At 45.4% G+C, this 12,965-nt stretch overlaps 1 protein-coding gene across 1 annotated transcript in view; it reads right to left on the reverse strand.

The window, feature by feature from the left end:
- Window positions 1–12,965, reverse strand: part of ZC3H6 (zinc finger CCCH-type containing 6) — a 103,659-nt gene that overhangs the window by 11,690 nt on the left and 79,004 nt on the right. Inside the window, exons 10-11 of the mRNA XM_069726908.1 lie at window positions 8,195–8,517; window positions 7,998–8,093 (exon numbers count right to left, since the gene is read on the reverse strand). Of these exons, the coding sequence (XP_069583009.1) occupies window positions 7,998–8,093; window positions 8,195–8,517 (419 nt within the window). The remainder of the gene's footprint in view (window positions 1–7,997; window positions 8,094–8,194; window positions 8,518–12,965) is intronic.

Genomic DNA, 12,965 nt, shown 5'->3' on the forward strand with positions numbered 1-12,965 from the left:
CCCCACAAGGGAAACACCCAGAGTCGGAAGAGATGCCTAATCTTTCGCTGGGGAAAGAATTTATATTTTCCTCCTGAGGCGCCAGAGATACGCTGATCCAGCTTCTCGGCAAATAAACACCCGCTCTGGCAGCGCAGAGACGTCAAGGACGTCGGTGGTCGTTTTAAAGAGCAGTGATCCGAGACAGAACTAAGTTTCTCGTCAACCTTTAATGGCTTCAATGAACCTGTCCACCATCACCTTTCTAGCCCATAAGCTAGGAGCTTGACTGCTCAACATGTAAACGGGACCAGGAATTCCCAGCCAGTGTCCCATGCTGGTACTTGCCCAGCCTCAAACTGCTTAGGAGGCTGCAATCTGACGACGGCAGGCACATTCAGTTTAGAGTGGCCATTGACCCAGAGGTCGGAAGATAGGAGAAGGAATCGTCCACCTTCCAATCATCGCCGCTGTTCATTGGGGCGATGGGGAAGGGCTGTATGGACTGTACAGGGTTAATTCCCCGAGGATGAGTCAGGGCTGTTGGTCCTGCGCAGGATGAAAAGGGCGGGATTGGCCTGGGTGCAAGGGGAGTACGTGGAGACGACATTCAGCGTTCCTGTTTGTTGCTGTGTGGGGAGAGCGGTACCCTGAAGCGATCTGTTGCCCTGGAACATCACAGGCATGCCCATAACACAAAAAATTGATTCCTGGAGGGGGTATGTGGAGGCAACACTCCGTGTTTGGATCCGTCGCACCCCTGTATAATCGGTGGATTTTTCACTTGAGGTCGACGCCTGCTGACCATGAAATAGCTTCCAAGGCAGGCAAGACCCCAGTCGATAATGGAGGTGACAAAATGCACCATAGTATGCCCCCTGACTCCTTATGCGCCAATATCCACTGCTGGAAATGGCCAATGTGTTTACAAGCATGTGACATGTGAGGGGAACGTCCAGGTGGATAAAGATGGCCCCAGGAGTTTGCAGAGTGCGGAAGTCTCGCCGTGAGTGAGAAGCGCCAGATTGGGGGCAGGGTTACGTCTGGAGGGTGGAGCATTGGATTGCTCCGTGAATAGACCTAATCTGAAGCCTAAATTCCAGCGGCCGGCCAGAGTGCTCTTTCGGTTTGCGGTTTAGAATAGGCTGAAACCTGGGCATAAATGTTTTAAACAAGCAGTAACGCAACCAGGAGGAAAGGGATCATCTGTGCTCTAAGGAGCCCTCCGTCTGCAACTTACCCGCAGTTGTGAAGGAAACTGCAGGAGAACGCTGCTCTGCCAGTAGGTTAGCTCTGCAGCATGGACAGCGCCCTCCATCCACCATTCCTTTAATAGGGATGTGGAAATGGACCGTCCACCTCCTTCCATCACCGCTGTTAAATCAGTGGTGATGCAGTGGGGGCCGCACGGATGCCATAGATGCCTCTGTACATCCTAGAGGCTAACTCCCTAAGAATGGGTCAGGGCTGTTGGTCCAGCCATAAAGAGCCTGGATACAGAAGGGAGTACATGGAGGTGACACTCCATGTTCCTATCTGTTGTTGGTGTGGGGACAGCGGTGCCCTGAAGGGACCCGTTGCCCTTAAAATAGAGCTCAGGCATACCTTTCAATGGTGCAGGAGGGGGTACGTGAAGGCGACACTCCACGTTCACACGTGTTGCTGGTTTGGGGAGATCGTAACCCTGAAGGGTAATCATCAAAAAAGATAGTGAAAAGTAAATACAGAAAATAAAAAATTGTGGTCTGAATAGCAGACTCATGTGCCTCCTACGGACAACTAAGCAAGAACTGATGCCAGTGTGTGGGTGTATACTACAGAGGAGGAGCTAATCTGTCCCCCAATGAGGCGAAGGAGAAAATATAATTATTTTTTATTCACTACCAATGGTATAAAATTCTGTGACACACCCAATGTGTCAATGAAATCACTGCACCGTAGATGAATTGAGTGGTATCATTTGTAAAATAAAATCACATATGGAGGGGGGGGGGGTTCTGCTATTCTGGCACCTCAGGGGCTCTACCCAATTTGACATGGCACCCTCAAATAAGTCCAGCAATATCTGAACTCCAAGGGTATGTGTCCACGTTCAGGATGGCATCAGGATTTGGTCAGGATTTTACGCAGGTAAAATCTGCACCTGAGGTCACTGGCAGGTCACCTGTGTTGTTCATGCGTTGTTTGCACATTGTAAGGACATGCTGAAAAGAGGTGCCGCATGTCCGTTTCCGCGGGTCTGCTGCATGCGTCTTTTAATGCATAGTGGAAACGGGATTTCATGACATCCTGTCCACTATGCTGTAGCATCTCGACGCTGCTTGTTTGACGCTGCAGCTCTATGCAGCGTCAAACACGCAGCGTTTTCCAGAAATTTTACCTCCACCATGAAGTAGAGTATGTCACAACAACACAGTCTCAAAATGGGATCTGTTGAAGAGTTCCAGTGGAGAACAAAAGTATTTAGTCAGCCACCAATTGTGCAAGTTCTCCCACTTAAAAAGATGAGAGAGGCCTGTAATTGACATCATAGGTAGACCACAAATATGAAAGTCAAAATGAGAAAAATCCAAAAAATTACTTTGTCTGATTTGGCAAGATTTATTTAGCAATTTATGGTGGAAAATAAGTATTTGGTTATTAACAAAAAGTTCATCTCAATATTTTGCTATATATCCTTTGTTGGCAATGACAGAGGTCAAGGTTGGCTCACACTATTGGTGGTATGTTGGCACATTCATCTATGCACTCCTCTAGAGCAGTGATACTTTGGGCCTGTCGCTGGGCAACACGGACTTTCAACTTCCTCCAAAGGTTTTTTATGGGGTTGAGATCTGGAGACTGGCTAGGCCACTCCAGGACCTTCATATGATTCTTACGAAGCCATTCTTTCGTTGCCCTGGCGGTGAGCCTGGGATCATTATCATGCTTAAAGACCCATCCTCGTTTCATCTTCAATTCCCTTGCTGATGGAAGGAGGTTTGCACTCAAAATATCACAATACATGGCCCCATTCATTCTTTCATGTAGAAAGACTGTCGTCCTTGTCCCTTTGCAGATAAACAGCCCCAAAGCATGAGGTTGCCACCCCCATGCTTCACAGTAGGTATGGTGTTCTTTGGATGCAACTGAACATTCTGTCTCCTCCAAACACGACGCGTTTTGTTTCTAACAAACAGTTCTACAGGGTGGGCCATGTATATGGATACACCTAAATAAAATGGGAATGGTTGGTGATATCAACTTCCTGTTTGTGGAACATTAGTATATGGGAGGGGGAAAACTTTTCAAGATGGGTGGTGACCATGGCAGCCATTTTGTAGTTGGCAATTTTGGATCCAACTAGTGATGAGCGAGTATATTCGGTAATTGAGATTTCCCGAGCACGCTCGGGTGTCCTCCAAGTATTTGTAAGTACTCGGAGATTTAGTTTTCAGCGCCGCAGCTGCATGATTTACATCTGTTAGCCATCTTGATTACATGAGGTGAAACCCTAGCAACCAGGCAACCCCCACATGTACTTATGCTGGCTAACAGATGTAAATCATTCAGCTGCTGCGCTGAAAACGAATTCTCCGAGTACTTACAAATACTCAGAGGACACCAGAGCGTGCTCGGGAAATCTCGAGTACCGAGTATACTCGCTCATCACTAGATCGAACTTTATAAATAGCCCACACAGGTGTATCCATATAAATGGCCCACCCCATACTTTGGTTTCATCAGATCATATGAGATTCTTACTCTTCTGGATAATCCAAATGCTCTCTAGCAAACATCAGACGGGCCTGAACATTTACTGGCTTAAGCAGGGGGACACGTCTGGAACTGCAGGATCTGAGTCCCTGGTGGCGTAGTGTGTTCCTGATGGTAGCCTTTGTTATGGTGCTCCCAGCTCTATGAAGGTCATTCACTATGCCCCCCCGTGTGGTTCTGGGATTTTTGCTCACCATTCTTGTGATCATTTTGACCCCATGGGGTGAGATCTTGTGCAGAGCCCCAGATTATCAGTGGTCTTGTATGTCTTCCATTTTCTTATTATTGCTCCCACAGTTGATTTAATCACACCAAGCGGCTTGCCTATTGCTGATTCAGTCGTCCCAGACTGGTGCAGGGCTACAATTTTGTTTCTGGTGTCCTTCAACAGCTCTTTGGTCTTCACCATAGTGGAGTTTGGAGTGTGACTGAGGTTGTGGACAGGTGTCTTTTATACTGGTAACAAGTTCAAACAGGTGCCATTACTACAGGTAATGAGTGGAGGACAGAGGAGCCTCTTAAAGAAGAAATTACAGGTCTATGAGAGCCAGAAATCTTGCATGTGTTTAAGTGACCAAATACTTATCTTCCACCCTAATTTGCAAAATAAATCTTGTCCAAATGAGACATGGTGATTTTCTGGATTTGTTTTCTCATTTTGACACTCTCATAGTTGTGGTCTACCTATGATGTCAATTACAGGCCTCTCTAATCTTTTTAAGTGGGAGAACTTGCACAATTGGTGGCTGACTAACTTATTTTTTTCCTCACTGTATAACCACAAAAAGTGCTGCTGGTCAGAATTGAAAATTTGGCCTGGTCAGAAAGGTGAAAACAGGCTTCACGATGTAGTTAAATCATCTGTCATGTGCGGAGAAAAATGAAGGCATGTGTATGTTGCCAAAGGGTTAAGAGAGGTCAGACGACCTGGAAAATGGCAATTCTGGAATTTCCATTTTTTTTTTTTTTTTTGCTTCTTACTGCATTTACCGAATGGGTTAATTAGTTTTACATTTCTTGATTTTTAAACTGCGAGAATGATTCACACTTTTATATTTTTTAAAAAAACTTTTTTAAAATTTTCTTCTTAAAATGACAGTCTCCTACACCACAGTCTTGACTTCACAGGAAAAGCTTTATGGTGGCAACAGGGGACTTTGGCAGACCAGTTGTCACTGCACTGGTGTCCACTTGCTCCCACGGCTCCAGTCTGAAATGCATGCTGCCTATGTAACACACCGGCTCAGAGTGTGTGACGTAGTATAAGTGGATAAGGGAGATCAATCGTACATAGGGGCATTTTACAGAGACAGGTTTTGACTTCTATAAACCAAATCAATATTTTGTGGCCTGTCTAATAATAAAAGAGAAAAACACATTGGACTTACAGTTATGAGTCCGGTGTGTTTCTGAGGGAAGCACTCTGGTCGTCTCCCCCCCCTCCCACACAAACTGCTGGGTATACATACAGCACTATGCAAACATTTTAGGCAGGTGTGGAAAAAATGCTCCAGAATAGGAACCTTAGCAAAGTAGAAGTGTTAATAATTTATTTTTATCAATTAAGAAAATGTAAAGTAAACAAACAGGAAATCTAAATCCTCTGAGTATCTGGTGATTACCTCCATCATCAGTATCTGGTGACCGCCTGCTGCCTCCATCATCAGTATCTGGTGACCGCCCGTCATCTCCATCATCATTATCTGGTGATCGCCCATTACCTCCATCAACAGCTTCTGGTGATCACCTATCACCTCCATCATCAGTATTTGGTGACCGCCCGTCTCCTCCATTATCAGTATCTGGTGACCGCCCATCACCTCCATCATCAGTATCTGGTGACCACCTGTTGCCTCCATCATCAGCATCTGGTGACCGCCCGTTAACTCCAACATCAGTATCTGGTGACCACCCGTCGCCTCCATCAAGAGTATCTGGTGACTGCCTGTCGCCTCCATCCCATCATCAGTATCTGGTCACCGCCAGTCGCCTCTATTATCAGTATCTGGTGACCACCCATCACCTCCATCATCAGTTTCTGGTGATCGCCCGTCACCTCCATCATTGGTATCTGGTGACCACCTGTTGCCTCCATCATCAGTATCTGGTGACCGCCCGTTGCCTCCATCATCAGTATCTGGTGACCGCCCATCGCCTCCATCATCAGTATCTGGTGACCGCCCATTGCCTCCATCATCAGTATCTGGTGACCGCCCATCGCCTCCATCACTTCTTCTCATCACTTGTACACAGTTTGTGAAGGATCTCGTTAGGCGAGTGCCAAATATCTTGGAACACTGAGCCCAGATCTCCTGTGTATGAGGCTTGTGCAGATCCTTCTGTGTCTTCATGTGATCCCACAGACAGGATGATGTGAGATCAGGGCTCTCTGGGGATCTGATGATCACCTCCAGGACTCCTCATTATTAATGACATCGCCTGGATGTTGGGGGTAGTTCTCCAGCTGCAGAATAAATTTGAAGCCCATCATGGCATTAGATGATGGGTAGGTATCTGCCTGGAGTTCCTAGCACTATGGACACCATTAGTCCTGACGAAATCCAAACTCCATTTGCTGAAATGCAGCCGCATACTTGCAGGACCCCCCACCATCTTCATTGTTCCTGAGGACCCTCATTATTGTACAGCCCTCCTGTCCTGCAGGGACAAACTTCTTTCCGTAACATCCAAAGATATCACATTGTCAGTCATCAGTCAAAAGCACATATTGCAATTTTTCTCCATCCCAGTTATTCAATTGTTTCACTCACAGTTGAGTCACTTGGCCTTGTTTCCATGTGGAAAGTATGGATTTTGGTTGAAATTCTACTTCTGCCCAAACGTCTCCAAACAGTAGTCGGATGTACATCATTCCTCTGGTTGTTGCCAGATCTGAGCTGATGGCACTGCTGGGCATCTTCCTTTGTTTTTCATCTTTAGGACCAAGTTTTCTAGGCCAACCATTGTGTTCACTTTTCCTCAAATTTACCCATTTCTTAGTGTACTCAATGATGTGAAATCCAGGGAGGTCCTTCATCATCTAATATCGTCAGGGAGGAGTTTGATTGGTTATAAATTTATTCTGCAGCCGGGCAACAACCGCCAACATCCAGCCAATGTCATTAATAACGAGAGTTCTGGAGGTGATCATCGGACTCCACAGAGCCCTAATCTCACACCATCCAGTCTGTGGGATCACATGGTGAAGAAACAGAAGGATCCACACAAGACTCATACACAGAAGATCTTGGGTCAGTGCGCCAACATGTTTGGAACAATCTCCTGTTGAGGACCTTATAATTTGTGTACAAGGGACAACGGCTGTGGAGTTGGTAAGCCAAACCATCAACTGACTCAGACTCCACAGCACTGGTCATTACTGAGCAAATACATAAAGTGCAGCACAGATTCATTTCAATTAAAAGCAGAGATCCTTAGATCAGGAATAGAAAAGACATTTATAGGACATTTTATAACTTTCTCAAAATATTATGAAAACATTTACAGCGCATCCTGCAGTGAACAACTGTACCCAATTTATTACATATTTTAGGAGTTGGAGTCAGTCCATTTTATACCAACTCCAACAAAATGGACATCGACTCCACAGCCCTGCAAGTGTGGAGAAGATGGGATGGAGGCCACGGACAGACACAAGATACTGATGATGGAGGCGACGGGCAGTCATCAGATACAGATTTAATTTGGCTTTTATTTATAAACTTTACACTTTGTTAATTAGTACAAATGATCTAATAACCCTTCCATTTCTTACATTGCAGCATTTTTTCTGCACCTGCCTAAAAACCTTTCAACAGTAATATATATATATATTACATATACAGATACACATATAGAAAGGGGTGCGCTCCCTCCAGGTATACATCAGACTCACAAGAAATGCACCTTTTCATTAGTTACAATGCACATAATATATTAGTGCCTTACTTTGGATAATTATAAACCTGTAGCTGTAATGTGCCCTGACATAGGACTGCGCATTCAGAAAACTGGTCACTTCCTGACACAGCAAGTAATAGTACATACAATGTGGGGTGGCAGACGGGAGCTGAATCCGCACCATACCCGGCAGACGATGGCTGTGTTATTCAGCTGGCATCTGCAACTAACAGCAGTGAGTGGAGCTGATAACCCCTACATGCCGCTGACAATCTTTGTTATTAGTGGCATTTCCAGCAATTGCCCATTGCCACCATCACACACCCAAAACAATTCCATGGTTCTGCACATGGCATACACACCTTCCTCTCTACTCATGGACCTCTGCGGTGGAAGCTGACTGGTGTCAGCACCATCCATGGCTTTTCCGATTCTTGAAAATAAAACTTTATGCATAGCTGAAAGTCAAAAAGACAAAGGGGTAAATGCAGGTCGTTCATGACATCACTTGATATCGAAAAGTCTTCAAGCCCGCAAACATATTTATCGCCTACCCTACCTTCAGGTACGCTGGAAGTCTTGACATTATGCACAGCCTGCTGGGAGTAGTAGTTCTCGTAGTATCCAGTAGTGCTGTGTCCAGGCTGGTAACTGTTTTGCTGGGGCTCGTCTGTGCTGTGGTGGTAGGGGGCTGCATGTACAATGGGACCCTCTCTCTGATGGTTCATGCCATGGCCACCAAGAGCCATAGGAGGACTGAAGGAAGTGTTCCCATACATTGGGGGTGGGGGGCCTGGTTCAGGCAGCGGCTCAGAGTTGTACATAGATGGGTGGTTTCCTTGGTACTGCATTCCCGTATACGGCTGGTTGTAAAACTTTGACCTAATCGTAGGAGAAATGACACTCCATCAGCATCGGATCTCAGACACGTAAAGATTGGGTACTTTCTCTGTTGGTCCCAACACTACAACATATTCTATATCCAAAAGAGAAAAACCCCACTACATCAGCGGGCGGGGAGTCTCACCCAGAGCAGGCGCCGGAGGAATGAGAACACAAACCTACAACTCTAGAGACGTACCACTGCCTCTTCTAGGCTGGGTGCTTTTTCTTTTATACAGTTTTGTTTTTTTCCCTCTTCTTCTCTTTAACTTTTTTTTTTATTTTAGGCCGTCATTGCTGTACAAAACCTTGCGTTTCATGGAATGAGTCATATTTAAAGACACCATCCATTTCTACCATAAAATGTAGGGAAAATATTTCTGGGTGGAAAAAATAAAAATTCTGCCTTTCTTGTTTGTTTTTCCATTATTTATTGTGCAGTAAAAATGATCTGGTAAGGCTACTTTCACACTGGCGTTTTTTGTAATACGTCGCAATGCGTCGTTTAGGGGAAAAAACGCATCCTGCAAAGTTGTTTGCAGGATGCGTTTTTGCCCCATAGCGTAACATTACCGACGCATTGCGATGTATTGACACACGTAGCAACCGTCGTGCGACGGTTGCGCCGTGTTGTGGCGGACCGCCGGGAGCAAAAAACGTTAAATGTAACGTTTTTTCCTCCAGACGGACCGCTTTTCCGACCGCGCATGCGCGGCCGGAACTCCGCCCCCACCTTCCCGCACCTCACAATGGGGCAGCGGATGCGCCGGAGAATGCATCCGCTGCACCCGTTGTGCGGTGCTAACAACGCTAGCGTCAGAATGTCGGCCCGACGCAATGCGACGGGCCGAATTCCGATGCTAGTGTGAAAGTAGCCTAACATTGTTCCTCAAGTCAGTACAATCACGACAACACAAAACCTGTTTACAATTTTATATCTTAGCAATTCACGAACATTGATACAAAAATACTGTATATACTCATGAAAAGCTGAGTTTTTCAAGCACATTTTTTTGTGCTGAAAATGCCCCCTTCGGCTTATACACACACACAGTGCACTTTATTAAATTATTGCTATTCTCTGGTAAATTTTATCACACTTATTTCAGAGGCATTTTTATCATTGGATTTGATTAGCTTGGTATTTACTTTTCCAGACACTAGCATCATTATTTTGTCCAGTGTTTTGCCTTATCCATTTCTGTATGGTTTGCTTTAATCTCCAACTACATTTGTTATGAACTTGTTTTTAATTGTTAATTTAAATAAAGATCATGTTGTTTTATGATTTATGTTTGGAGCACTTTTGCTCTTTTACATGATTATTTGTCTGTTTCGCAGTTCTCCGTGTGTAGTTGTTGAGGCATTTTTTTAAGGATGGGAATAAGGAGCCATGCAGACAAGGATGGGAATAAGGAGCCATGCAGACAAGGATGGGAATAAGGAGCCATGCATACAAGGATGGAAATAAGGAGCCACGTATACAAGGATGGGAATAAGGAGCCACGTATACAAGGATGGGAATAAGGAGCCATGCATACAAGGATGGGAATAAAAAGCCACGCAGACAAGGATGGGAATAAGGAGCAACGCAGACAAGGATGGGAATAAGGAGCCACGCAGACAAGGATGGGAATAAGGAGCCATGCAGACAAGGATGGGAATAAGGAGCCATGCAGACAAGGATGGGAATAAGGAGCAACGCAGACAAGGATGGGAATAAGGAGCCACGCAGACAAGGATGGGAATAAGGAGCCATGCAGACAAGGATGGGAATAAGGAGCCATGCAGACAAGGATGGGAATAAGGAGCCATGCAGACAAGGATGGGAATAAGGAGCAATGCATACAAGGATGGGAATAAGGAGCCATGCATACAAGGATGGGAATAGGGAGCCACGCAGACAAGGATGGGAATAAGGAGCCACGCAGACAAGGATGGGAATAAGGAGCCATGCATACAAGGATGGGAATAAGGAGCCACGCAAACAAGGATGGGAATAAGGAGCCATGCAGACAAGGATGGGAATAAGAAGCCATGCATACAAGGATGGGAATAAGGATAAATACAGATAAGGATGGGAATAAGGAGCCACGCAGACAAGGATGGGAATAAGGAGCCATGCAGACAAGGATGGGAATAAGGATAAATACAGATAAGGATGGGAATAAGGAGCCACGCAAACAAGGATGGGAATAAGGAGCCATGCAGACAAGGATGGGAATAAGAAGCCATGCATACAAGGATGGGAATAAGGATAAATACAGATAAGGATGGGAATAAGGAGCCACGCAGACAAGGATGGGAATAAGGAGCCATGCAGACAAGGATGGGAATAAGGAGCCACGCAGACAAGGATGGGAATAAGGAGCCATGCATACAAGGATGGGGATGAGGAACCATGCATACCAGAATAGGGATTAGGGGACAATGCATACCCGGGGCTTATACTCGAGTCAATAAGTTTTCCCAGTTTTTCGATGCAAAATGTATTGCCTCGCCTTATATTCAGGTTGACTTATATACGGCAATTGTTTTGCCTGACCATATTTTTTTTTTATTATTCTGGCATTGTAGTTGTATGAGGGCTTATATTTAGATGGCCAAGCTGTAGTTTTTACCATTGTGGAGTACATAGCTGTTTTAGTTTCACATTGTATTACATATTTTTTTAGGGAAAGTGTCCGAAAACTGACAATGTTTTATCTCATGGATTAACTTATTTCATAGCTTGATATATCAGACTTTTATGGAGCCGCCGATATCAAACTTGCTTATTTCTTAATTTTTGAACTGAGAAAAGGGAGGTGATTACACTATTTTACATTTAAAACCTTTTTTTAACTTTATTTCTCAGTCTCCCTCAGTACCTGTGATTATTTGATCGCCTTTCTTTATACTGCCGTGAAAAATTGTAATTTCCAATGAAGCACATTCCAGAACTGAGGCTTCATGGGGGCACAAAAAAGGCCTTCAGTAAACCCCTGCTGGCCATGGAGGCCCGCATGGATAGTGGAAGGGCTACCATGCAATTCTGCCACATAAATGCTGCGGTCAGAGAGTAACTGAAGCATTTCTAATGACTAAGTAAGTAGACCGAGCCAGCATCTTATCTACTATATAATTGTCTAAGGGTCACTTCCGTCTTTCTGTCCTTCTGTCTGTCACGGATATTCATTGGTTGCGGCCTCTGTCTGTCATGGAATCCAAGTCGCTGATTGGTCGTGGCAAAACGCCCACGACCATTGCCATGACCAATCAGCGATGAGCGCAGTCCGACGGCAACATGGCCGCTCCTTCCTCTCCGCAGTCAGTGCCCACTCCGTACTCCCCTCCAGTCAGCGCTCACACAGGGTTAATGGCAGCGCTAACGGACCGCGGTGTAACGCACTCCATTAACGCTGCTATTAATGGCAACCAACTTTGCCTATGCAGCCTCAATAGTAAAAAGATCTAATGTTAAAAATAATAAAAAAAATAAAAAATCATCATATACTCACCTTTCGGCGCCTTTCCCGGTGACCGCTCCATGCAAGCGGCAGGTTCCAGTGGCAAGGATGGTATGCGACAAGGACCTGCCATGACGTCACGGTCATGTGACCGCGACGTCATCACAGGTCCTGCGCTCATCCAACCCTGGGACCGGAAGCTGCCGCCTGCACCGCACACAAGCGCCAGGACTACAAGGGGCCCCTCGGATGGTGCGTTTCTGTTTATTTTTTATTTTAAGTCTTTTTTAACTTGTTACATACGTGTCTGGTCAATATACTACGTGGCTCTGTGCTGTATACTACGTGAGTGGGCAATATACTATGTGAGTGGGCAATTTACTACGTGGCTGGGCAATATACTACGTGGCTGGGAAATATACTACGTGGCTGGGCAATATACTACGTGGCTGGGCAATATACTACGTGGCTGGGCAATATACTACGAGGCTGGGCAATATACTACGTGGCTGGGCAATATACTACGTGGCTGGGCAATATACTACGTGGCTGGGCAATATACTACGTGGCTGGGCAATATACTACGTGACTGGGCAATATACTACGGGACTGGGCAATATACTACGAGGCTGGGCAATATACTATGTGGCTGGGCAATGTACTACGTGACTGGGCAATATACTACGAGGCTGGGCAATATACTACGTGGCTGGGCAATATACTACGTGGCTGGGCAATATACTACGTGGCTGGGCAATATACTACGTGGGCTGTGCAATATACTACGTGGGCTGTGCAATATACTACGTGGGCTGTGCAATATACTAAGTGGACATGCATATTCTAGAATACCTGATGCGTTAGAATCGGGCCACCATCTAGTTTATAAATATTCAGGAGTTACAGAGGAATGGTAGGATTCAGAAAAAACAGATGCTCCTGAATTATTTTTTGATCCCCACAGAGAGCAGGGGATCTGTGGAAGCGCATGTAGCGCAA

The sequence above is a fragment of the Ranitomeya imitator genome, chromosome 1 (genome assembly GCF_032444005.1).
Source record: "Ranitomeya imitator isolate aRanImi1 chromosome 1, aRanImi1.pri, whole genome shotgun sequence".
Lineage (NCBI taxonomy): Eukaryota > Metazoa > Chordata > Amphibia > Anura > Dendrobatidae > Ranitomeya > Ranitomeya imitator.